At 29.5% G+C, this 27,230-nt stretch overlaps 1 protein-coding gene across 1 annotated transcript in view; it reads left to right on the top strand.

Moving 5' to 3' along the window:
* The window catches only part of LOC118203319 (retinoblastoma-like protein 1), a 78,582-nt gene that overhangs the window by 20,575 nt on the left and 30,777 nt on the right, over positions 1-27,230 (top strand). The window contains exons 6-16 of the mRNA XM_085827590.1: positions 247-407; positions 1,227-1,291; positions 1,754-1,949; positions 6,522-6,691; positions 6,810-6,891; positions 7,060-7,197; positions 9,526-9,608; positions 10,107-10,227; positions 16,459-16,557; positions 24,952-25,057; positions 25,776-26,000. Coding sequence (XP_085683716.1) covers positions 247-407; positions 1,227-1,291; positions 1,754-1,949; positions 6,522-6,691; positions 6,810-6,891; positions 7,060-7,197; positions 9,526-9,608; positions 10,107-10,227; positions 16,459-16,557; positions 24,952-25,057; positions 25,776-26,000 — 1,446 coding nt within the window. The remainder of the gene's footprint in view (positions 1-246; positions 408-1,226; positions 1,292-1,753; positions 1,950-6,521; positions 6,692-6,809; positions 6,892-7,059; positions 7,198-9,525; positions 9,609-10,106; positions 10,228-16,458; positions 16,558-24,951; positions 25,058-25,775; positions 26,001-27,230) is intronic.

Below are 27,230 nucleotides of genomic sequence, written 5' to 3'. Positions count from 1 at the left end.
AATTATTTCGGATCTTTTAAGGAAAACCAGTGAATTTCTATTTTTGCTTTTTCTTTTCCTTCAATAAAACTTCATCTCTTCTAATTTTTTAAAATTAATTGGCAGTTATTTATGAAAAATATATTTATTATTAAAATCCAGTGTTAAAAATCCAATTAAAATCAGTGCTGAAATTTTTATAGTTGATCTATATTAACATTATATCTGTAAAATCTAATCTGTATTTTTTGTTTCAAATATACTTAGGATTACCTCCATCATTTGGTAGCAGAGACCCGTTAATACCTTTTGAGCCACCTTGCATTATTGAATTGCTATGTAATAAACATCAAGGTATTCCTGTTGAAGCCAAGGGTATCAAAGAACATTGGTGGAAACCATATATAAAAAAATTGATGGAAAAAAGGGTATTCTTTTCTTGTCATACTATTATTTATTATTGTTTGAATATATTTTACTTTTTTTTAAAGAGATGAACTTTGTGACTTTTGTGGAACTGTCTGATTTTTGTGAAAAGACAAAATGTAATTGTGAATTTTGTGAAAAGACATAATTTTCACATTGCCATATTACTGCATGCGAGTAAGATTCATTTGAGAATAAAGAAGACCTGTATTAATTTCTTTCAGAACATGTCATAAAAAATACTTGATACCTGAAGATAGATTATTTTTTAATCTTTTAAAATAAAATTATTCTATCTCTGCAATTAAACATGCAAAGTTTCCTGGATACAAATAGCCATAAAAATTAGGAACAGAAATTTTTTAACCTAGGATGAGAAGTAGTGTTTCTAATGATGTGGTGTTCATTATTTGACTGTATAATGTATCAAATTCAGATAATATCTAATTTGTATTACATTTTTTAAACTGTTATATTAAATTCTAATTCTAGAATTGCTTTTATCCTGATCCTTATAGCAGTGTTTTCTATTCTGATATGGACAGTTCAGAATGCATTTTAAAACTATCCTTCTTTAACAAAAACTTAAGTTATGAAAGCTGAAATTGAAGTATACTGCACCATGCGATCTAATTGGCTAAACTGTCTGAAATGTTAATCAAGATATAATTCCTCTTTTCACATGATTTGTTGACACATGGAACTTAATTTTTGTTTAAATAAGAATATTTTTAACCTTTAATGCAGTGTATTATGTTTAAAGCTTCTTGTTTGATTTAAAATATTTTACGAAACATTTTAATTTTATTTATTTATTTCAGATTCTGAAGGGGAGAATTGATACTTTAATGGGCTTATTGGATACACAAAATTTTGAACAAAATAGGTACATTTATAAATTAATTTCAATTTTTTCATATTAACAGTATCAATTTTTCGTATAATTGTATGTGTAGTAAAAAATATATTTTTTATGAACTATGCTTTAGTTAAATACACTATTTTATTTAATAATTGCATTTTTATCAATGATTTATATTTTATTTTAAATAGTAGTCTACTAATACTAATTATCCAGTTATTTAAGTGTAAAAACCAGGCTTTGTTGTTTAATGTTCATTTTGGTATACATATCATTAATACCAGTGTTTTTTAAATGTTAATTTGTTTTGAACATTGAAAAGAAATTTTTGGAACACGATGCAGACAAAAATAACGATTTTATATTTACATGAATACAAAATTATACATCAGTCATTTTTAATAAAAGAATAAATGATATTTAATTATGGCTGCTAGAATGTATGTAAGATCTTGTAATATTAGAAGTTTTTTTAAAATTTTATAGCAAAGCCATCAACAAAGAATATGAAGAGCATGTTCTAAATGTTGGAGATTTTGATGAACGAATATTTCTTGGTGAAAATGCCAATGAAGAAATTGGGACACCAGCCAAACAGAGTTATATGTGCTCTGGATTAACAGAACTTGCTCAAAGGATGAAAGAATTTAACAAAGGAAATTTACAGCAACATATGCAAGAGGTTGTTCTTAATTTTATAATACATTGGTTTTCAACAATTTCATTAAGATTTGCAGGAATATAGTTTGATCTTTTTAACTATCGATTAATTTTAAGCTGATTAAAAGAACAATGAAGCATTATTTCATGGTATTTAGTTATTAAAATTCATTTAATTTTCTATACCTCAATTCATTTATGCTGAAAAGAAATATTAAAATGTGGAGAAAAGCTTGCAAAAATAAATATACAGAGAATTTAAAGTGGCCTATAGAATTAAATTTCATGAAAATTTTACCTGTATTCCTCTTTGCATTTTTTTAAAATACTTCTTTACTGTATTATTAGTTTTTTTTTAAAGCAAGAATTCTTGTATCTGTAAAACTGGCTAAAAAACAATTCTGCCGTATGAAAGCTCGGCTGTGAAAGCAAGTTTTTGATATTGTTTCAAATCACTAAATTAATTATACTTGAAAATATCTGAAAGAAAATTCTAAGCACTGAATTTGTTTAATTTTCATAATTCATTTAAGTTTCTTTTCCTTTGACTGATTGAAGAGTTAATGAATTTGTTGATGAAAACATTTTAATTTTTGTTATTTTTTAATTCTGTTAAATTTGCTACCATTTATTTTATTATACTTAAGTTCTACTGTTAAACTGTTTCTTTCTTCATCTTATTATTCTTGTTTAATTATTAAAAGCTCTTTTCTTTCTGTTTCTTTATTGCATTTATCGGGTTTTAATGAAAGTTTCCCACCACCCAAAATATCATCTGTGCAAACAGTTCACGTTAGCGTGTTTAATCGTATTTTGTCAAACGTTTGTCATTTGAAAGAAAGAGACTTGGTTTAGAATACCATGTTGTGAAATTTGTAAAAAAGTATCCTTTATCATTAAGTACAATGTGTCTGAAATGGAACTATTGCACTACCAGATTATAACCATCACTAACTTCCAGTTCTGTTGCAAAAAGTCAGCCTGCAGAATGTTACCAAATCATGTATATAGCTTTAGGTACTGATGTTGCATCATGTGACACTGTGAAGGTTGATACCAAAAATTAAATTAAAAAACAAGGACTATGCGTTAAAGATTACTAAGTAGTTAGATGTTAGTGCCATGTCGATTAGTCCTGCTATGCAACCACATAAACTTGACGTACATGTTCAGTTGCTTGGTGCCGCATGAGCTGACTTAAGTTGTACAAGTACAAACATGTTCGCCTTATACTAATCTGTTCGAATATCAATGCAAAGACAAAATTCTGGACCAGATCGTCACTCATGATGAAAAATGGATTTACTTCAACACAGGCCGAAAAGGGGATAGCTCTGTGCATGGTGAGCCCATTGGCAGTGTCGCAAAGATAAAACAAAAACTAACAAAAATATCATGCTTTGCATCTGGTGGGATTGCTGTGGTATTATCCACAAAGAGTATCTGGAAGAAGGTAAAACCCTCGACAGTAAGGTGTACAGCAAGATGCTATCTGTTTGACTCTGCTATCAAGGTAAAATGTCGAACTGAGTTCTGGCACAAAAAAGTAATGTTCTATCAAGATTATGCAAGACCACGTGTATCTGCATGTCTCAGCTGGACTCTGTACGGACTCGAATGGGATCTTTTGCCCCCAGTACGCCTGAAATGCGGTTCATCTGTTCTTGAACTCGCAGCCACCACATTTCTGAACCAAAGACTACTAAAACTACTAAAACATTGGCTGAAAATCATAAATTACTATTACATTACTACCTGCATTAAAAGTACTGCTTTCATGCTTTTTTTAAAACGGGGTTCGTAGCGGTCCTTACAAGTGCTTATAAGTCCTTATAATTGAAAATAAAATATAAAGGCCCTTATAGGTGCTTACTTTTTCTTTAAAGCCCTTATTATTTTGTTTTTAGTGCTTATTTTTTGCTTTTAGTGCTTTTTTTAATGAACGTGCATTCCCCCCCCCACCCGGTACCAAAGCCGAAACTAAATAAACAACTTTTCTTCCTTATATGGAACGTCAGATGGTGAATCATACTCCCGGAAATAGCTTAACCTATGTTACGCGCCAGAGTAACAGACAGGTGCACGTCGTTCTATTGGTCAAAGAATTGTGAAAACCGTAGAAAAGTCTGGTACATTCGATATTCTTTTCCTCCCACCCAAATACTACACACGTTTGGATTTCTGTCAAGATTTTAATAATTTGCATTCTCGTTCCGCGTGGTCAGTTCATATTCGTGTTTAGTATGATCGTTATGCTTATATTATGAGCATATGTATGAATATTTATAATAATATAGTTGCAGTAGCTGCTGAAGTGTCGATAAACTTCCAAAAATGGTTGTACTTTTACACAGATTAGCTTTCTAAGAAATAATATTCGGAATGGCTTAAATAAAAGGAAAGTAATCGAATAGTTAATTTTTTTTTCCCAATACATATTACAGTACGGAGGTTGGGAGGTTCTACCTTTTCTCCGCAAAATCTCCAATATTGAAGTAGCGGACTTTTTTTTTTTTTTTTTTTGTCATTGTCCAATCTGGATTGAATAGGACTAAAAGTTTTGCGGTCTACCTAACCCAAGCGAGGAATGATTCTATTCCGGAAATTTAACGCAGTCTTTTCAAAATTAGAATCAAAAACACCCCCAGATTATTAAGTCTCTTTCTTTTCCTGTATTTAGTTCTTTATTCTCCGAAAACCGGCAGCTGTTGATTCCGATTGTGTAATATCACGTATGGAAGAATTACGCCACTCGTATTGTGCAATAACGTTTGCGGTATTTTGCAGAGATAATTAATTTTGATGTTCAGTCTGAGATTTATTTATGAACACTTAAGAGTTTTACTGTGCTTTCTAAGCAGAATATTTCTCAGTTCCGTTGGTCTATTTTTATATGATGCACATATCGAAATGTCAAAATCATTTATTTAGCCGAGAAATCTAAAGAACAGCTACAATCCCCCTCTCCTCTTTTTCCAGTACGCTCGACTATACGGAATATTCGGCAATTTCCGAGTATGCGAGTTAGTTAAGCTTTTACTGTTAAAGCATGACTGCATGAAGCAATTTCCTGTCTCCTGATTTCAGAAATATTCCTCTTTTTTACTTAAATTATTTTGCTTGGAATATATGTTAAGGGAAAATTGTTATGCAATGAAAATTTAGAAAATGTTCAGAATTTTGATTTAAGTTAAATTATTTAAATATTATTATGAGCGGAAAAATAAATTGTATTTATTATTAGGTACCAAGAGAATACAACTAACATAGCTTATTATTATTTATTTTCTATATTTTGAACTGAAATTTCATCATTAGATCTTGTAATATAGTTTAGTTCTGCATAGTTTTTTTCTCTCTCATTGTAAACTAATTCTGTAAATTGAACTGTCATTTAAAATTAAAAAAAAAAAAAAATAATAATAATTGTTTTCCATGGTTGAGGTATCAAGTTTAGAAAGGCATATTTTATTAAGCTCATTCTCTTAATAAATATTGCATTGCTCATATTTTAAATTGCAAGTCTAATTTTTCTTTTAAGGTTATGCAGTTGTGTATAATGACAGGTGCTTATTTTTTTCTTAAAATGTGCTTGAAAAGTGCTTATAGGTGCTTATTTTTTTTTAACTAAAATGTGGCTACGAACCCTGTAAAAACTTTATTAAGAACATTTTTTAATGGAAAACTTTCATTACAACCAGATATTATTTATTAATTCCATGTTTTGTCTAGGAATGGTCTTGATATTTGTTTTGTTTGATATGCCAATTTTTATGCATGAAATTTCAACATCTTTTAGCACATTTTTGTTAAACTATTGCTTAGCTTTATAGTAGTGTAAGTGCAATTTCATATCAAATTCTCATTTTAACATCATGAAAATTGTGAATATATGGATAACAAAGAGAAGTGAGAAAATGAAGATCTCATTAATAAATAACATTGAATGATCTCATTGAATTCTTTTTTCTGTATTTTGTTATAAAAGTTTCATATCAAGTTTAGAAAGGCATATTTTATTAAGCAAGAGCATTTCTGTGCATCAGAGGCACATTTTATTATTTATTTGCCGATAGAGTATTCAATTAATTATATGTTATCAATGGATGTTATTTACTAATGAGATCTTCATTTTCTCACTTCTCTTTGTTATCCATATATTCACAATTTTCATGATGTTAAAATGAGAATTTGATATGAAATTGCACTTACACTACTATGCTAAGCAATAGTTTAATCAAAAAGTGCATTAAGTGATATGAGTAATTTATAAATGATGTAACTTCAATATATCATATATATTATATATATATTGCTAAAGTGATTTAAAATATAGTGATTAAAATCATTTAAAAGAGGAATTTAGCATCTCAAATTAGAAGTTAAAATCAATTCAGAAGTCAAACAACAAAAATCAGCGTTATATTTTCAAATTACTGTGAAAATTTGAAAATATAACACTGATTTTTGACATTAACATTGAAATTTGAAAATATAACACTGTTTGACTTTTGAATTAGTATTTGTTCGGCGTGTTATTGTGTCTTAATGAGTTATTTATATTTTTAATGCCTTTTTATAAATATAATTTCAGACGAAAACATTGTTGCCTTCAACTCCTTTAACTGGTAGGAAGTATTTAAAAGATAAGGAAGCAGCTTACATTACACCAGTTAGTACTGCTACTCAGAGTGTAAGTCGTCTTCAGGGTTTGCTTGCTGGCAGAAAAGCATGCCCGAGTGAAACATTATTAGGAATATTTCGGTAAATTATACTTAAGCCTATTACTTCTTAAATAGTTTTCTTTTTACTTGTTTTTAGTGTTCATTTTGTGATATATTTGCACTGCAGTTTTTTAAATATATTATTTTCCATTTTTTAGGGAGTGTAGTACCAATCCTGAAAATAAAATTATAGAGAGAGTGAAAGAAATGGGAGAAACATTTTGTACATGTTATTCAATGGTAATAAATTTACATATCAAGTTATTTAACATTCAGTTCTAGAAATGTTTCTGCTTTTCCTTTTCGATATTTCTTTCTCACATTTAATTTTGTGCATCTTTTAAAATACTTAATGTAATTTTTGTATAATATTGTATATTTTGTATCTTTGTATATTTTTTCCTTCAGCCTTCAGAAGATCATCCTGGCTCACACATTGAATTTGCTAAGAAACGTTTATCATTAGGTGAAAATCTATATTACAAAGCATTAGAAGATATCATGATACTGGAGCAAAAAAGGCTGCCACCAAAGACAGATTTTTCTGTAAGTTTTTTTAGAAACATAACTTTTGTACTTCCTTGTACGAAGTAAAGGAAGTATTGTAATCACCAAAAATTCTGGGTGCTATATTTCAATGAAAATATCCATTTTGATGATCGCTATTGCATGCAATTTAATGATGTTTTTGCTTGACGCCTGTATGTAAGCACAGAATAAGGACTCTTTTTTTTTTTTTTTCCCCAAACATAATTATAAAACTGATTTAAAAGAGATTTTTTTGTGGTGTCTGTAGGTACGCACATATGTTTGTATCTTGCATAACTCAAAAACGAATAGCCTCAGAACGTTGAAATTTTGTATGTGGGACTGCTATAACATGTAGCACGTCTCTTTTTAGTTGCACCAAAAGTATATAAATATATGTATATAATTTATTTACTAATATATCCATTATATTACTCGGCTCAGTGAGCTCAGTTTCTGTATTCTTATATGTTTGTAAATTGTACATTTTTTGCTTTAGAAATGATTGTATTATGTTGTTCTTATCTTCCTGTTAAGGTTTGTATGCCTTTAGTTAACCTGCATATTATAGTTGTAGAATTATCAACAATTTAGAAGTAGTGTAAGTACAGCTAAGCCTAATCTTTTAAACATAGCAGCCATATTTGTTTATATTTGAAACTTCGCAGAATAGTGGATTTTTTGCCAATCTAGAGAAACTAAGCTTTGCAACAACAAAGTAACGTCTTCTTTTATTATTGCGAATTAAATTATGCTTAATCTATTCTGGAATTATCATTTAAGTTATTAAATTATCCCTTATATTGACTGAACATAGCGTTGACAACAAATTGAATCAGTTTCTACACCTTCAGTGTCTTTCTGCTGAGTGAGATAAAAACTAAACCTTCAGTTTTGTGCATTGAAAAATCTGTCTTCTTGCCCTCTGGCCAAATAGCTTGTTTTTGCATGGAAACTAATTTGAATTGTAAAAATTAAAAGAAAAAAAATTTTTTTTGAACTGTATTTGGTGTTTTATATTTTTCTATATCTTCAGATTTTTAATGAAGATATTTTATGTTTTTATTATTTTTGCCTTGCCCTGAAGTGAGAACTGAATTAGTTTAATGAGAAATAGATCTCTAACGAAATTCGAGGAAATAAGTGTTTAATATTAGCAGAAATACTCTCGCCAGTCTGTTTCAGACAAAGCAGAATGTTTACGAGTAGCGCATGCGCATTAGGTAAACAGCGCGGAATCGTCTGCAAAAAACTTAAAAAAAAAAATTTCTTTTATAAATATTATATAGTATTTGAAAGAACATATGGTAACAATTAGATAATTCTTCAGATGATAATTTTTTTTTTCATTCTGATGTATAAAATGAATGAAATTTAATGCTGTTAAGTGAACCTAGTGTTAGAGTATCGCTATGGTAAATAAATACAGTGAATTTTAAAAAGTGTATTTATTCTATTGTGGTTTATGCGCTATTGACGAAGTAAATTTAATTCATTTCAATAAGTTTAAATGAAATGCTGGGAAAAAATGCATATAATTTAATATTCTGTACAAGGAAGTCATGGTGTACACATCAGATTTTTTTTTTAATGTATAAATAAAATTTGTTTTTCAGATGCATAAAGTAATGATGAAAAATCGCTATATTTGGATTTTTATTTGTTTTCATTATGAAGTATTATTTATCATTAAAATAAAATGTGTGTAAAAAATTCTTAACTAATATAGTTTTTTTAATCAAGTACATTTAAAAGAAAGGAAAAAGAAGAAAAGCTGTTCTAATATTCTGTTCATTTATAACATAACATATGTGATATTTTTTCCTGCCTTAAATTTTGATAGTAATAACCTAGCAGTTGAACAAAGCAAAAAGTAACTAGCTTATTATTTTGGTTAAGCTTTTATATAATTATTAACGTAGTATCTCATGACACCTAAATACAGCAGAGTTGTACTTCTGTTGTAACATTAATTATAACAAAAAATAATAGCGTTATCTTATCATAATATTTGAAGACATAAGTAGTACGTATTATAAATTTTATTCTGAATTTCGTATCTGAACCAAAAAGAATTATATCATTATGATGATTATGGTTCTTGCATTTTAAAAGTTGTTAAAAATGCATTCTTCATTCATATTTATGAAATAGAAATATTAGTAATCTTTTAAAACATACACTAATATTGATTTTTTTTTGCTCTATTTTTAATTGCAATAAATATGTTTAGGCTTCTTATCAGAATTAGTATATTTTAATTGTAAACTGAAAAATTCTTTTTTCAAATTGGAATTGATATTTTCTTATTTGAATGTTCATGGTTTAATCTTTTTTCTTCTATAGAATATGTTAGATCTGGATGCCTTTCACCGTTCTCTATTCGCATGTTGCCTTGAGATTGTAATATTTTCATATAATTCCCAAAGGTAAGAGTTTTGTAGCTTATATTATTATTTTAGTACACTGGAAAGTATTTTTAAATAGTAATTTCTGGTTAACATGGCCACCAGTTAATTTTGTCATCTTTTTATTTGGAACAAAAAGTTTTCCTTAGATTTTTATTTTGTATTAAGAGAAATAGACTAAAGCAATCTGTGGACAATGTGTGTTTTCTAGAAAAACTTTTATTTTATTGGTACATAAAAGAAGAGTAGAATGCTTCAGCAGGAGAAAAAAATAATAATAAGTATGTACTTTATTATTTTAAAAATATTTTATGCATTCGTATATAGTTAGATTATTTTAATAATTGGTAATTTTGTAAAATATTGTTTGAGCTTTGTTTTCTTAAATTTTTAAATCAAACATCAAATAAATTAGGATATCCTGGTGTGTCCTTTGTTAACTGGAATTGACTATGTGTATGGCATTTTAACTAGAATTGGCTATGCGTATGGCAAGTTAATTTTTTAAATTTTTAATAGGTCTTTCCCATGGGTTCTTCAGATATTTAATCTACAACCTTACTATTTCTACAAAGTCATTGAGCTTTTAATAAGAGCAGAAGATGGATTATCTCGTGATGTTGTTAAACATTTAAATCATGTAAGAATTCTCCGTATATTATAATGTTGTATTTTCATGATTAAAATTATTATCAGCATATCAGAAAATTAATCTTCTCTTGAGTGATTGTTTTTAAAATCCAAATCATGCATTCTACAACCAATGGTTTAAAAAAAGCAGTAGTCATAGAGAAAGTTATAACTTGCAAATCAAATACATTTCTTCAAGCTTATAAAAATGTAGCTGTGAGAGATAAAGAGAAGTTAATTGATTCTTTTCTTGTCCATAATGAACTTATGGTTACAATACTGATATGTTCGCGTCGTGGCGCGCAATGAACTGGAAGTTGATCTGTCAGCACTATCCTCATCTTCAGGGCAGATGTTTTTATTTTATTCAGCTTATAATTCCTTACTAAATGAAGTGTTTCATCTCAATGTACTCCATCTTTGATATGATTTAAATCAAATTCCTTGTCATTATAAATATCATGAATACACATCAAATAGTTTTCTGTTTGCAATTTTCTAATTTCGACTATGCGTAATGTATGCTTTATGCATGCACGCTTTGTAAGAAATGTTTAATAAAGTAAGCAAATAAATATTAAGCTTTTTTTTGTTAATTTTGATACCCTTAGATCACAATTGCTCTTTATTTCATAAATTACGATTTCATATTTTTAATTGTATAATTTCTGCATGCCATCTTACCAGATTTAAACTGATGATCTATAATCCAGAAAAACCGATAATCCGGAATCGACGAAGTCCTGACGAGTCCGGATTAAAGACTTTTGACTGTAGTTGAATGTTTTAATTCTGATACTAGAATCTTTTTCCTAACATTTTTATCTTCCCTTTATTTTCTCTACTTTTCACTAGATACAAGCATGGAAAATATCAAAAATGCTTCTAATTTTATCATATGGACAGGCGTTATAGAAAAGACTTTTTTTTTTATTAATAAAGAAGTTGAAATCTGACAATTTAAATGATTCATCTAATATGTTTTAATACACAGGGATGGCGCTAGGCATTTTCCTACCTGATGCAATCTCTGTGGATCCTAAATTCTGCTGCCTGGTGCCTTTCTAAATTCTGCTTCCAATGCCTGTTCTAAATTCTAAAAGTTTTGACATTTCTAGATTTTGTTGCTCGATGTGTCACTAATTTCTAAAAATTCTGCTACACCAGCTCTATACCGGACCTTACCATATATATTTCATATTTCTTCTGAATATTTATATTACTAAAGAAATAAAATTAGCAGCTTTCTCTATACATTCTAAATGCATTTAGGGTTTTTAGAATAACAGAAATCTTTAATTAAATCCACAAATTCTAAAATGAAAAGAAAACGTGGAAGAAAGAAACAATACGTTAAGAGAAAGGGAAATTATTCTTCAAAGATATGTACAGATATTATTTTGTAAATTACCCAGTTGTTTACAATTTCAGCCTTTACTATAATTTCCCATTTCTATTTTCTCACCAGAATGCAAATCACTTAGACAGTTTTTAAACTGAGGTTTTTGGAGTGTAAGACAAGAGTGTGTTTTTGACCTCCACTTGTTCACTGCATTAGTTCCTGCCAACTCTGATAATTTGTAATTTGTCTTTACATTACCGCTGCCGACATTTGAATTTGTTATGCCGATAGAATTATTGAGCCAGCTTAAAATGAAATTAAATTGATCTTTGATCACTAGTCCATATTTTTAGTTTGAATGTTATTCTTGTTTAATTACATCACCACAAGCTGTAATTGATATTTTTAGCACAAGAACATGCCATTATATTTTAAGTTTTTTTTTTTTTTTTTTTTAATAAGAAGCTTATTTAAACCTTTCTCTGACTTTGTAGTTACTTTCAGACATAGCGATAATTTGCTTGACATCTGTCCGGAGGGTATTGGACTACTTAACTTTTACCAGATCAAGTAAACCCTCATAGGTACATTTTGAAGAGGTTGACAGGTTAGGAAATAAAACATGCAGAGACTGAGAACATTATCTTGCGTATTGAGACAAAGTTTTAACTGTTTGAAAAAAATGCTTAAAGAGAAGGAAATTGATATAAATTAGCCAAAATGTCTGGAACAGCTTCAAATTAAAAAGACACATAAATATTTTGTTGAGTGTTCTTGCTACAAAACATAACTATTTTGTAGCTTTTAATGTGTAATTATCCTAATATTGTTTAAGAATCAATGCCATAAATTACATGTATTTTAAACTGTGAAATTTTATTAGATTGTGATTATAATAGTGCTTTTTTAACAAATATTGTTAAATAACAAATATTGTTAAAAAAATAAAATTTAATAGTGCCCATGTAAATCCATAATGACAAAGGTTATCTAATACCTAATTTAATTACTTATAACTAACTGGTTACCTTTAAAAATTATCTCTGCATTTTAAGGCGAGTTATTGCCTTTCATTAACCCTTATCATGGTCACAAGATAAAACACAAAAATGTAAAAATTCATTTAAAACCTATTCTTCGCATCTAGTGAGACTTAAAATAATGCAAAACAACTTGTCACCTCTGGTGCTTTAGTGAATTATTAGGACCTTAGACTATATTAACTGAGTTGCAACCCCTGAAACTCTACAAGAAGCTATGGCACTAATTGCGTCAACAGAGCCCAGCTAACTTTCAAAACTTGCAAACTGTGCTTACGTTAGGCCTTTCAGGTTTGTTCTGATCAGTTGGTCTCTCTGTAGATAAGCAGGAGCGGCGACAACAGCCAGTCTTTTGTTTTGAATCATGCTGATTGTTATTTTACTTCTCACTTGAACCTATGCCGCTTGACATGAAATCTACTTACTATTTACTAAATTCCTAGACTAAGCAAGTATGTGACAAAATGAGACATTAAAAAAAATCAACATTAAGCTAACTGTTAGTAAAACCTAAATAAAATGTCACCTATCTTTCAAATATGTCCAATTATTATGAGTATAAAATATTTAATGCTTCTTATGCATTAAATATTTAATGCTATAAATTTCATAAAGTTTATTTTATTCTCAAACTTATTAATAATTATGTTAATTATGTTCAATAATAATGCATCCTACTTATGGATCTATTTTATTTTTAGGATGGTATTACAAAAGTGTAGTTCAACGTAGATGATATTTTAATTGAATTTATTCAGTTCCCATTTGCTTATAGGTCCTTAATTTTTTCATTAATGGTCTTTGAAAGTCCTTAAAAGTACTTAATTTCCGTGTGCAGAAATGTGTACGAACCCTGTTGAAGGAAATTCACAATGTGGTACTTAAATGATGAGAATATAGTTTTTATATATATATTATATTCCTTTTAAATCAGAAAATTGAGAACTTCATTGCACATAAAAAATTCATTTATTATGTGACACAGCAGATGATTTTTATTGTCAAGTTTTATATCATTCAAGGGAAAGCTGTTGCTTTAGATGCATTCTATTGCACAGTAGTGTATCTCTGCACCATTTGGTGTCTATAGAGCTAATTTTGATCTTAATGCAAGTGGTTTCAGCTGTATCCTTCTTATATTGTCCTATTTTTTTCTGTTTCTAAAAATTAAAGCTTCCTCATAAGGAAAAATTAGTTTGCGACACTGAAGACCAAAGAAATGAGACATCCATTATTCGAGCCATTTCATAAACAGAACCGTGCAAATCTTTACTTTCATTATGTGATCAAGTCATCGTTTGTATTAATGCAGGGATATATATTTTGATTTGGGGTAAGGTGTGCAGTTTGTTAATTTTTTAATGCTTTCTTATTATTTAACTTTATTGCTATGTGAACTATTCATAATTGTTCAAATATGTAACATTAAATGCAATATATTTTGGTAATTCAAAAACAGCATTCATTAAATAATATACAAAAGATCCAAGTGAATCAGTCCTTACAGCCTTTTTAATGGGTTTTATTTTAGCTTATGCAGCAAAAGTGTTTCTTCTACAAAGGCTGAATTTATATAGAAATTGTAAAAGAATTCTAAAAAAATATAAGTACAGTCAAAAGTCGTTAATCCGGACTCGTTGGGACTTCGGCGATTCCGGATTATCGATTTTTCCGGATTATAGATCATCAGTTTAAATCTGGTAAGATGGCATGCAGAAATTATAAAATTAAAAATATGAAACCATAATTTATGAAATAAAGAACAATTGTGATCTAAAGGGTATCAAAATTTACAAAAACAAAAAGCTTAATATTTATTTGTTTACTTTATTAAACATTTCTTTCAATGTAAGTTAAGTTGCTTCGTTTCACGTGATAATACTTTCTCTTTAATTCTATTAAACAGACATAATTTCTTGTTCAGTTATAAAGTTCCGCTGTTCAAGTCCTATAATTGCTGTGTCGAGAATACTGACTAATTTGTCAATTGAAATTTTTTCGTTTTCAATAACCTCTGTGTCACTTTCTTCACTATCGGAAGCGAATTATAATGACGAGGAATTTGATTTAAATCATATCAAAGACAGAGTACATCGAGATGAAATACTACATTTTTAGTAAGGAATTATAAGCCGAATAAAATAAAAACACCTGCCCTGAAGATAAGGATAGTGCTGACAGATCAACTTCCAATTTATTGCCCGCCGTAAAGCAGCGTGAAATTGATAAACAGATTTCGGAATAGTTAGATAAACAAAGGATTATGCCTTTATCAATTTTTTGTAGCAATTCCACTTTTTGTTTAATGGACTTCGAAACATACTTTCGCTTTGTAGATCCTTTACATATTAGTAAATATATATCGGAAATTCTATTTGACGTAATCGAAAGTTTAAGCTTACTTTTATAAAATTGCTCTAACAGTCTGCAAAAACTAATAAGCCAGATCGAATTCGAAGATTAAGGAACAATGCAATCTGCAACATTAACTGAATTAGATAATTTTAGCTTAGCTTATACCGTCCATTATACATTAAACGTGCATGCGTAAATGTATTATGCGCATACGCACACGCATATTCGCAGCCGTAAAGGTCTTACGCACATTCATCAACGCGATGCATGCGCAGAAAGTTTGTAGCTTTGATGTCCGGATTATAGATCATTCCGGGTTATGGGTGTCCGAATTAACGACTTTTGACTGTAAATAATTTATTTTTATCTGCTAATTATGCTTAATTGTTAATTCAGCCACAAATACCAAATATATAATTACTGAAAAACAGAAAATTGTTTATCTAATGGAAATTTTTATGCTATTTATGGCAGCTTTTTATCATATCCTTGAAATATTTTTCAGAAAATTTCAGTTAACTACAAGAAAGAAAACTGAATGAATAAATGAAAGGATTTTCACTTACTGCTTATTAGCAACAGAGGTTGCTTGTCTTTAGCACCAAGCTTCAAAATATTGCAGAATTATCAGTCTGTATGTGAAAATCACTAAAGGCCCCACAAACTGCTTAAATGGTTGTCACTGAACAATTGTAATTCGGCCCAAGTTCAAATCCCAGCAAATGGATTGGCTGCATAAGACATTTTTGGGTTTTCCCCACATGTAATGTGAATATGAGCCAGTTTCTAACACGGAATCCTTCATGAAGAGAAGGATAGATAGTTCATAGATAGAAGACATCCAATTAGGTAGATACTTCTAATATGTTTTTCTGTAATCAAACAAACCAATTTGAAATTCACCAATCAAATATTAAATAATTGTTACCAAGCAGACTGTTTGGTAAAATATTTGGATACATTTCTTGGGTGATCTTGCTAGTAAGAAGATAATCTTTTTTCTAAAAAATGCCATGCATTTTATTTCATATAAATTATTAATCATAAGTTACCTTTGAAAAACTAATCTGTAATGAAAACACTCAGCATTCAGAATTGCCGTGCTTGGGCATATTTTTTAGGACATGCACAATAGCCAAGCCACACATGTTGCTTACCATTCAAGTATTTGAATGCATGTGAATTTATGCACTTTTTATTTAACTGAATCATATTCACAATCTTTTAGTTTAAAAAAAGGCCATATAAACATATGGTTTTCCATAATGTTTTTATAAAATGCTTCTTTTTATTATTATTTATGATCAGAATAATACCCATGAACTGAAAGAAAGCCAAACAGATATTTTTCAATGATTCACAAAGTTGCCAATGAGTTGGTAAATTTTTATGGGGATCAGAAGTTTTCAGAATTTTTTTTCTTTTAAACTTTCGACTTGATGTATGTTTCTGCTAATTAGTTATAAATTTACCATTAAAATACATTGTTGCTACATATTTACAGATAGAAGAACAAATTTTGGAAAGCTTAGCATGGAAATCAGAATCTCCATTATGGAATGCAATAGAAATGTCTGGTCTTAATGTACCTTCGTGTGAGGATGTAAGTTAATAATTTGTTATAACTAATGTAATCTATGGAATGCATTCAGTGATGTTTCAGATATATTTATTTGATATATAGCACACTTGTATATATTTAATATGCATTATATATATAATATAAAAGAATTATAAAATTAATATAAAAGATTAATATAAAAGAAAATTTTTTTGAAAATATTATATTCATCAGAGTGCTTTATGTAAAAATAACGAAGAAACAAAACTTAAAATGTGTGTTGTATTATATTTGATTGAAAGCAAAATAAATTTAAACTTGAATTATGCCAAATCCAGTGGTATGTTTGTTTATGAATTTCATGAAGCTGTTAAAACAAAAATGCATAATACTTTTTATCCTTAGCTGTACTTGAAAAATCAGAAACAAATAACTTGAAAATATGTATATATATATGTGTAAGATATAACAAAATACGATAGCTGCTTTAAGAGTAATTGGTGACCTTAAAATTAGTGATTCTAGATTTTATGTTCTCTCCCCTAAATTCATCCTTTCTTCCAAATTCGAGATTTTTCCATGTTTTATAACACTGCTTGAAAAAGGTAACTAAAATTAACCAGTTATAGCTTGTCTCTACAATTTCATCTACTTCGGTATAAATACCGCACATAAGAAATTGCATCATTCTTTTCCTACCTTCCACCACTGCTAAAATATTCCTGCTGCTATGCCCACTTGCCTAAAATGACATCATATCCTTCTATCTGTGTATATAAGAATTATTGTAATTGCATATGATCTGGAAATATTTTAACTGCCAAGAAAATGATTTGATTATAAGGATGGATGATTTGTAAAAACCCAGTTTCATCATCGTCTGTATACATTCAACCCTCAGCCATGATGGATATTGAAAGCTGTTAAAAATTCCAATGTTTTCTTTTGCACATTAAATTATTATATATATATATATATGTCATAATTGTGTGTGGTCATCCACCCTTTTTATACAACTTTTGACACCCTACATCTGGCAACCCCTACAACAGTTAGACGATTCTTCAAGCTGAGTGAGGAAATTGAGATGCAGACAGTCAACGGCGTACCTCGAGTGAGTGTCAACGATTCTGAGACAAGGGACTGTGATTTTTTCATTGATGATGTGAATGCTACTTTGTTGTTATGATGCTATAGACTGAATCTTTCATCTTACTTCCTTCATTCTGTACATATTTTCTTCATGTTGACTGTTTCGTTATTAAAAGCCACATAATGCTTCTATCTGTGTATGAAGTTCTTCATAGTATGAGGTTGGGATTGATGACCTTCCTCATCATTAATCCCAACCTCATACTACATATATATGTAAAATATAAAAAAAATGTGATGGCTTTGCTCTGTGCAAACCAGCAACCTGTAATTAATTTTCTGCAATTCAGGATCTTCCCCTAAACCAGTACCTTCTAGAACATTCGCACCTATTACATAACCTCCTCATATAAATACTGCGTCATAAGTTTTTCTACATTTTTCTAGAAGCTACTCTGTTACATAACCTTTCATATAAATGCTGTGTCATAAGTTCTCCTACACAGATGCCTTCTCGCCTTTGTCCTGCTAATGCTTCCGTTATGCTCCTCTTTCTTTGTTAGAACCTTATGACGTATTAAAGTTTAAAGTCAGTCGTATCTAATAGTTCAATTACTGAATAAATTCTTTAACTTCATCTGGAAAAAGTCATCTGCTGTAAATTAAAATAAAGATATGCTTGCTGTTAAAAGTGAAAAGTCCTGAGTCTTCATTTTTCTCCGTACTTCAATCATCCCAGCTTCGTCAACCATCTGCCAGAACGTGTAATGGAATAGCCTCACCATTTGCCCACGATGTGTTGGAATAACTGAAAACATTACAGTTATTAATTAGCCGGTAGGATTTATCCTCTACGTGGAAAAAACGCTCCTGGATTTATTTGTAACATGCTTCTAAATTCAACAGTGGGTCAAGGACAGTGTGTGATCGTCTGATGTTTTTGCTTCTTTTCCGGTGATTCTTAAGTGCTTTCCCTTGTCTCCAAAGTTATGCGTTTTATCAAGTGCTTCTAAAGTGATTGATTTTAGTGTTCAAATTGATGTGTATGCGAACTCTTAAATTCAAGATTTTGTGATTGGAATGCTAACACGCTCAAAAAGGGCAAAAATGTCAACTGATAAGCAAGAATCCATAGCTATTGTGGATACAGTGAAATTTCAATTCCCTATTTTTGACGGCACAAGTACAAAGTTTTCAATAGACAAATATCTTCTATTGTTGAAAAGAAATGTGCCACAAAGAACATGCCAGAAAAGGAAAAGAAATTTGTTTTCTCAGAGTGTATTAGAGGAGAGGCTTTAGCCCTCTATTTACATGATTGTTTAGATAAAGACTGAAACAACATAAAGGATATTTTCGAGACATACTTCACAACATCGGAATCTGTTACTTTTAGTGATTTTGTGTCTTTAAAATACGAGAAATTTAATAATATTGATGTTTATTTTCGTAATAAGTTGAAATTAGGAGCCAGCTTGAAACTAACAGATTCCACAATGGTGGAAGCACTTGCGGAAGGACTTCCTGAGTCTCAAAGAATGCTGTTAACAGTGCAAAAAATAGATACACCGAAAGACTTGATTACTCTTGCTAGGAAACCGTTTCCGGTTCAGATGCCGTTGGATGGTCTAGGAAATAGTAATTACCAATTTGTTCCTCCAAGGCAAACTGTTCCGAGGTGCTATTATCCCAGACCAGTGCAAGCCACTCCTTATCAAAGTTTTCGTAGTGTGAGACCTTTTAATTATCAACAAGTGCAATACCGACCTCTACAGTATGCATATCGGCCAATTCGCTATCCACAATTACCTGCTATTAACTCTAACACTGTTCCTAAAAGAGAAGTTAAAAAATGATATTACTTTAAAGTGAATGTCCAAATTGGACAGGAAAAAATTCCCAGTATTATTGATACGGGATCGCAAATTAACGTTTTACCGTTAAAAATTTTTAACAAAATTGGTGATAAATTTAGAGAAATTTCAGTGAAATCCCATGATAAAATATTTTCAATATCTAGTCAAGTTCATATAGATAAAATAATCAAAGTAAAGTGTAAAGTAGGTAAAATAGAAAATAATGTGATATTTTATGTAGTAGATTCAAATTTGAATTATTTATTGCTTTCATCACCATGTGTTTCATTATTTAAATTACAATTGAATTTTCATAATTATGAAGTGTATCAGCTTGGAAAACAGGTAAGTAAAAATGTTAAAGTAGACAAGTTTTTCCAAAATAATTATGTATGTAAAAAGGATATCAGTGCTGAACAATCTAGTAAATATTTTGATAATAGCAAAAATTTTGTATGTAAAAATGATCTTAGTACTAAAAATTGTGGTAATTATTTTAAAATAGTAAAATTTCTGATAGTAAATTACAGAAATTGTTGAATGATTATAACCATATATTTTCAAAAAGTAAATATGATGTTGGTTGTATAAGGGTTGAACCTCCCAGAGTTATATTAACTTCTGAATTACCAATAGCCTATAGACCATATAGAGCACCTCCTAAAGATAATAGTGAAATTAAAAAACAATTAGATGAATTGTTAAAAGCTGGAATTATTAAACCTTCTTATAGTCCTTATGCTGCTCCTGTAACTTTAGCTTATAAGCGAGACGAGCAGTCCAGAAGCAGATTGTGTATTGATTTCAGGAAGCTTAACCAAATTACTAAAACTGATTCTGAACCTATTCCTAGAATTGATGCTGTTTTAGATCAATTAACAAATGCAAAAATCTTTCCTACATTGGATTTGGCATCAGGCTATTGGTATATAAAATTAAATGAAAAGGATACTGAAAAATTGGCATTCACTACAAATTTTGGACTGTATGAGTTTACTAGATTACCTTTTGGTTGGAAAAATTCCCCAGCTGTTTTCCAACGAGCTGTTAGACAAATTTTAAACAAATATCAGATTCAATTTGTTTTAAATTATTTTGATGATATAGTATTCTCTCGAAATTTTGATGAACATTTAAATCATCTTAAAATTGTATTTGATATATGTGAGAAAGAGAATATAAAATTAAAACAATCTAAATGTAACTTTGCTAAAGAAAAAATAAATTTTCTAGGATATGAAATTCAAGCAGGTAAATACCAGCCCAGTAATGCAAATATAGAGGTTATTAAGAAATTGCAACCTCCTAAAAATATCAAAGAATTACAAAGATTTTTAGGAAGTATTAATGTTTATCATAAATTTATTCAAAATTATGCTAAAATTAGAGCCCCATTAACTAATTTACTTAAGAAGAAAGATACTCCTTATAATTGGACTGATGAATGTCAAAAAGCTTTTCAAAAATTAAAAGATGCATTGATTTCTAGACCTATTTTAACTTTGTTTAATCCTAAATATCCCTGTCATGTATTTGTTGATGCGTCCAAAGAAGCTGTTGGTGCTGTTTTAAAACAAGAGCATCCTGATGGTAGTTTACATCCAATTGCTTTTCATTTTAGAAAATTAAGATCTTATGAACATAATTATGCCATTACTGAGCTGGAATGTTTATCTATTATTGATGCAATTGATAAATTTTATTATTATTCACATGGTAACCATTTTACTGTACATACTGATCATGCTGCTTTAGTTTGGCTTAAAAATATAAAACACCCTACAGGTCGTCTATTTAGGTGGTCTTTAAAATTATCTATGTATGATTTTGATATAAAATATAAAAAAGGATCTACTAATGTTGAAGCTGACATGCTCTCTAGAAATCCTATGTGTCAACATTTAAAATTACACATTAATTTGTTATCATTATTATTAGAAGAAATTATTAGAATATCATTATTATTAGAAGAAATAAAAGAATATCAAAATTTAGATAATGTTTGTAATACTAAGTATAGGAAAATGAATGATGTCTTAACTATTAAAAAACAGGGATTGTACAAAATTGTTATACCCATGTCTCTACGTACGAAATTACTTGAAAAGGCCCATATACAATTTGGTCATATTGGTGTATCATCTATGCTAAATTTGTTATCTCCACAATATTATTGGCCAGGAATTGTTCAAGATGTTAGAAATTATTGTAAATATTGTGAAGTATGCCAATTTAATAAGAAAAGTAAACAAAAGAAATTTGGTTTAATGCAAAATTTACCATCAGTTAGTGAACCTTTTGAAATATTATCTATTGATACTGTAGGTGGTTTAAATTATTATAATTCTACTAAAAAGTATATTCACATAATTATTGATCATGCAACTAGACATATCTGGACTTTTGCTTCCAAAAGTGTAACTACAGATACTTCTATAAATTGTCTAAAACAAATTTTCCAAATTCAGGTCCCTAAAAAGATTTTAAGTGATAGGAACACTGCTTTTTTACATCTTCAAAATTTAAGCACTTTTAAGGAATCATAATGTAAAACAATTGCTAACTACTGCAAATAGACCCCAAACTAATGGTAAAATTGAATGTGTTAATCAAACTATAACAAAAACTATCAAACTATAATAAAACTGTAACAAAATTCCCTCCATCATATTTAATGTATGGAAAATTACCTTATGATTCCTTAATTCAAAATCAAGAATTGTATCCGTCAATAGAAGAAGCTAGAAAAATAGCTCAAAAGAGATCTGATGATTATCATAATGTAAATAAAGAAAGATATGATATTCATTTTAAACCTAGTAATTTTAAAATTGGTGATTTAGTAATGTATGAAGAATTTCAATACCCTAATACACGTAAATTATCTCCTCCATTCTCAGGACCTTATAAAATTTTAAAACAATATTCTGAAGTTACTTATGAAATTGATAAACCTAATCCTTTAACTAAAAAGAAATCAGAAATTGTTCATTCAACTAGATTAAGACCTTTTAATCCAGCAAGTGAGTTTAAGTTAACTGTCAGAAATAGTAGAATTCCTATCTCTGTTCAAAATTAAAAATTAATTTTTTCAAAATTCTCTATTAAAAATCTTTCTGATTATGACTTTTAATACCTGATTTAGACTTAAACCCTAACTATGACAAGTTATTTTCCCGACTATGACAAATTATTCTCCCGATCTTGACTATTTATATTTTTCACATAATTTGAATATATTGTAGCAAAAATTTTCTTCTTATTGTGGGATAATATTCGTTTCTAATTTACAAAATTATAAAAAAGACTTTAACTTGATTATACAAGTTATCTGTCTTATAATTTTGATTTTATATGATCTTTAATTTTTCTAAAACCACTTTGAGGTAATGCACAATGCCAAAAACCAGTTACCTTGCATTAGGCAACGGAGGTTTTTCGATATATGTACCTAGCACCCCCAACCATCAGCAAGTAATCATGCTGATCTGGCGAGGACATGCCATAGTTTTAAAGTGAAAGTGTTCACGTTCTAGTGTATAATTGTATTATTTATATTGAATTGTTTTTTGAATAATTATAATATTTTGTATTGAAGTGTAAAATATGTCAATCTTTAATTGCCTATGATCAGAGGAAAAAATGCACATATTATTCATAAATTTTATCTGAAGGAAGAAAAATTTAACATATTTTCTAATCAAAGCTTATTATTATGAAAACATATTCAGCGCAAAAAAAATGCATCATATTTGTGAACTATCAACATGCATCATATTTGTGGACTATCTGGCATTTCGAGATTTTACCAAATATTTTCATTCTATTCGAACTCATTTTATGAAAAGGACTTTCAAAAAATAAAATGGACGTTTTTAACAAAATTGAGGACTTTTGTAATTATAACTTATTTATTTATCAGTATTCCATATTTATTATGTTATAGTTTTAAAATTATTCATATATTGTATATTTATTTATAACTCATAGTTTTAATGTTCAAAATTTCATATGCTATAAAGTCAAAATTTTATATGAGAAAGTCATGAACTATGATAGGCCATAGTTAAAGCTTGTATGCTATGTTCTGGATGTTTTCATGTCTTTCCTCATACTTTTGCTTCACTCCTGTACTAATGCTTTTCTCACCCCAGTCTCTCTTTGTGACGAGGGGGGGGGGAGATGTAAAATATAAAAAAAATATGATGGCTTTGCTCTTTGCAAACCAGCAACCTTTAATTAATTTTCTGCAATTCAGGATCTTCCCCTAAACCAGTACCTTCTAGAACATTCGTACCTATTACATAACCTCCTCATATAAATACTGCGTCATAAGTTTTTCTACATTTTTCTAGAAGCTACTCTGTTACATAACCTTTCATATAAATGCTGTGTCATAAGTTCTCCTACACAGATGCCTTCTCGCCTTTGTCCTGCTAATGCTTCCGTTATGCTCCTCTTTCTTTGTTAGAACCTTATGACGTATTAAAGTTTAAAGTCAGTCATATCTAATAGTTCAATTACTGAATAAGTTCTTTGATTAACTTCATCTGGAAAAAGTCATCTGCTGTAAATTAAAATAAAGATGTGCTTGCTGTTAAAAGTGAAAAGTCCTGAGTCGTCATTTTTCTCCGTACTTCAATCATCCCAGCTTCGTCAACCATCTGCCAGAGCGTGTAATGGAATAGCCTCACCATTCTCCCACGATGTGTTGGAGTAACTGAAAACATTACATATATATATATATATATACACATACCCATTTAGGTACTTATTAGCACAACCACCTTAGTAGAAGTAGGTAAATTTTTGGAACATGTCCAATTCTGGAAACCATGTACATAACCATTCTTCAGGCTATCCTATATAAAACAGTTCTTCTGATTTAACAAGTAACATCACTGTTTTCATACAAATTGTATTGTGTTATATTCCAGCTTCCACCAGTTTTTAAGCTGTGATATGTTTTTTCTTTAAACTTAATTTCAAAATATACATTTGTAGAATGTGCCTGCAGTGAAAATAATTGCAGTGAAATTTCTAATATTTTGCACCAAAATTGTTAAAGGGACCAATTGCTTTGACTTATAGGTATAGAGGTACTTATGTACCTATATTTATACATACAAATATAGGTACTTATGTATCATATACTATAATGCATAAGTACCTATATTTGTATGTTTAAGTATGTATTTATATGTTGATAAGGAAATCAGATAAACTATAGAAAAAATGATCTCTTATAGATTTGTAATTTTTAAGAAATTTAATTGATGTGTATAATAGCATTTTTTTTCTTTTGGTGTGTGTATGTGTGTGTGAGAATGAACAATAAACATTTATGAATAAATCAATAAGTTTAAACATCTACAAATTAAATACAGCATTAGATTAGTTTATAATCATTGTTGTTGTCTTAAAAAAGTATGCATATATGTTTAATTTTTCACAATGAATTTTTTGCAAATCAAAATTTTTGTCATAGGTTTCTTTACCAAGACCTCCAAATTCAACAACTACATGTTCTTCACAATTAGTATCATCTCCCCTTGCTCATCCAGCTGTTCGTCGTGTTACGAGTGAGAGGAAAAGTAAGTACATTTTATTGTTTTTACATTACTAATAGGATTTTATAATTGCAATCTTATTTATTTGTGCAGCAGTTGGTTGTTACTGAAAGTATATTTCAAGATCGTATATATATTTGAGATTTTATTAATCATGCTCCTGGAAAATGTGTAACTAGAAACAAGTAAATTTTTGTGTGTGTGAATATATATAAATACACACATACATACATATATTGAGCTGCACAGCTTTGTTACCTAATATTATATTATAAATAAGTCGGGGCTTTACAGAGTTAAATCACAAGTGATGAGTTAATTATTATATTCCAAGTAAAATTTTTCTGAAAATAATTCTAATAACTAGCACAGTAAATAATAATAATTTACTGTTGAAATTTTGAAAAATAGAAGAGCGGATAATATTAAAAAAATCAATAGCTGATTTTTCATTTTTTTATACAGGATTTTAAAAATAAAAACCGCTATATCAAAACTGTGAGAATTTAAAGTAAACTGAAAGCAAACTTAATAAACATACTTGAGAATTTTAGTACTTATATCAAGTCTTATGTTACTGTCTACGAAGAACAAATTCTACCAAGAAAGCTGTATTCATTATGAATTTGCAGTCTTAAGTATGAAGTTTCTGCTGACATATTAGAAGATATATAATCTGAGCAAACTTATGAAGAATTCTGGTATTAATATTCATAATTTGAGGCTTCTCTTTCCTTTGTAGATCCTCAGTCACCTATAGGACTCAGTGAAAGATTCCAGTCACCCACGCCTTCTGGTATGTCGAGTGCCAGACGGAGATTGTTTGCAACTACATCATCTACTTCATCGGGTCATGTAACTTTGACCACTCCTCAACCAGCTTCAAATAATGTTTCAGCTGCAGAAACTACAGTTATAAATAACCCAATTATGAGTCCTGGTCGAAATGTCACAATAATATTGCAACGTAAGTTCTAAATTTAAGCATTTTGAAGCGAAAACTTATGCGTATGAAAGTTATCTATTGAGAATTCTATTTGAAAAGTCTTGGTAAAAGAGAGATTTTAATTGCACATGTCCCTGTAGTCTGAAACGCTTGGAAATGTATGCGTGTGTAGAATGAGTCTTATATGTTCGTATGGAAGAGTTCAGGTTTTGAAATGCTTGGTCGTAGGAAACATAACATTAGAAATTAAATTCGGATTTGATGAAAGAATTCCTTGTTTACAAAAATGAAGCATAACAAATTAAATGAAGTCTAATTACTTTAAAGCTTGCCTTGCTCTTCCTAAAATATATAATAAACCTTATATAAGAAATTGTATGCTCTTTTGTACTTTGTTTCCCAAGTAAATGGCAATACAGTTGTTGCCCTAGTTTTATGCATTTTACTTTCTTTAAGCAAGGATTTTTTTTCAAAATGTTGTCACAGTACTAAATGATACTGCTTGTAAAAGAAGGACCTATGTCAGGTTGTAGAGACATTAGGTTATTTTTAAACAGGAAAGATGAGCAGCGCCTCCGCCGGGACTCAAATCACTGGCCTTTCAAATACACGCTGAATTTGCTGAACACTATACTACGAAGGCATGCTAAGAAGGCGGGAGAAATACCTTATATACTCCTCCTTTTAAAGGGCAGCTGGGGTTTTAGGGGACCCAATCACCAAATCCTGGTGGTGAAGAATCATCATTCACCACCTTTTTTAGTTCAGGCGCTACCGTAAAGTCATTTGGTTATTTCGAAACAGGAGAGGTGAAAAATTAGCAGCACCTTCACCGGGACTCAAACCACGGGCCTCTCGAATACGCGTCAGGTGTGCTGACCACTACAATTTGAAGGCGTGCTAAGAAGGTGGTAGTACCTTATAAGGTTATCATGAACTGCAAATACTTTTTTTTAATAGCCCAACTCCTGCTTGAGATTGAATTTTACAACAATTTAAAGTTCTGTTTTTCACCTTATAATTTTAGCAGTTGAATTTTACAACAGTTTAAAGTTCTGTTTTTCATCTTAGAATTTTAGCAGTGTAGTATTATGTTTCTTCAAGTTTTGCTGATGATTTTTTAAGATAGAGCTATTGTGTAAGATTCCAGGTTAAATTTTTCTGTTGTTACTTACCCTCCTGATCCTGGGATATTTGCTCATATTAGGTCTACAAATTAATCATGGCAAAGAGGAAGAAAATGTGTGTATT

The sequence above is a fragment of the Stegodyphus dumicola genome, chromosome 1 (assembly GCF_044657685.1).
Source record: "Stegodyphus dumicola isolate Sdum_Otavi_A_Nest chromosome 1, ASM4465768v1".
NCBI lineage: Eukaryota > Metazoa > Arthropoda > Arachnida > Araneae > Eresidae > Stegodyphus > Stegodyphus dumicola.
The sequence above is the reverse complement of the archived record's forward strand: the minus strand, read 5'-3'. Positions and strand labels throughout refer to the sequence as shown.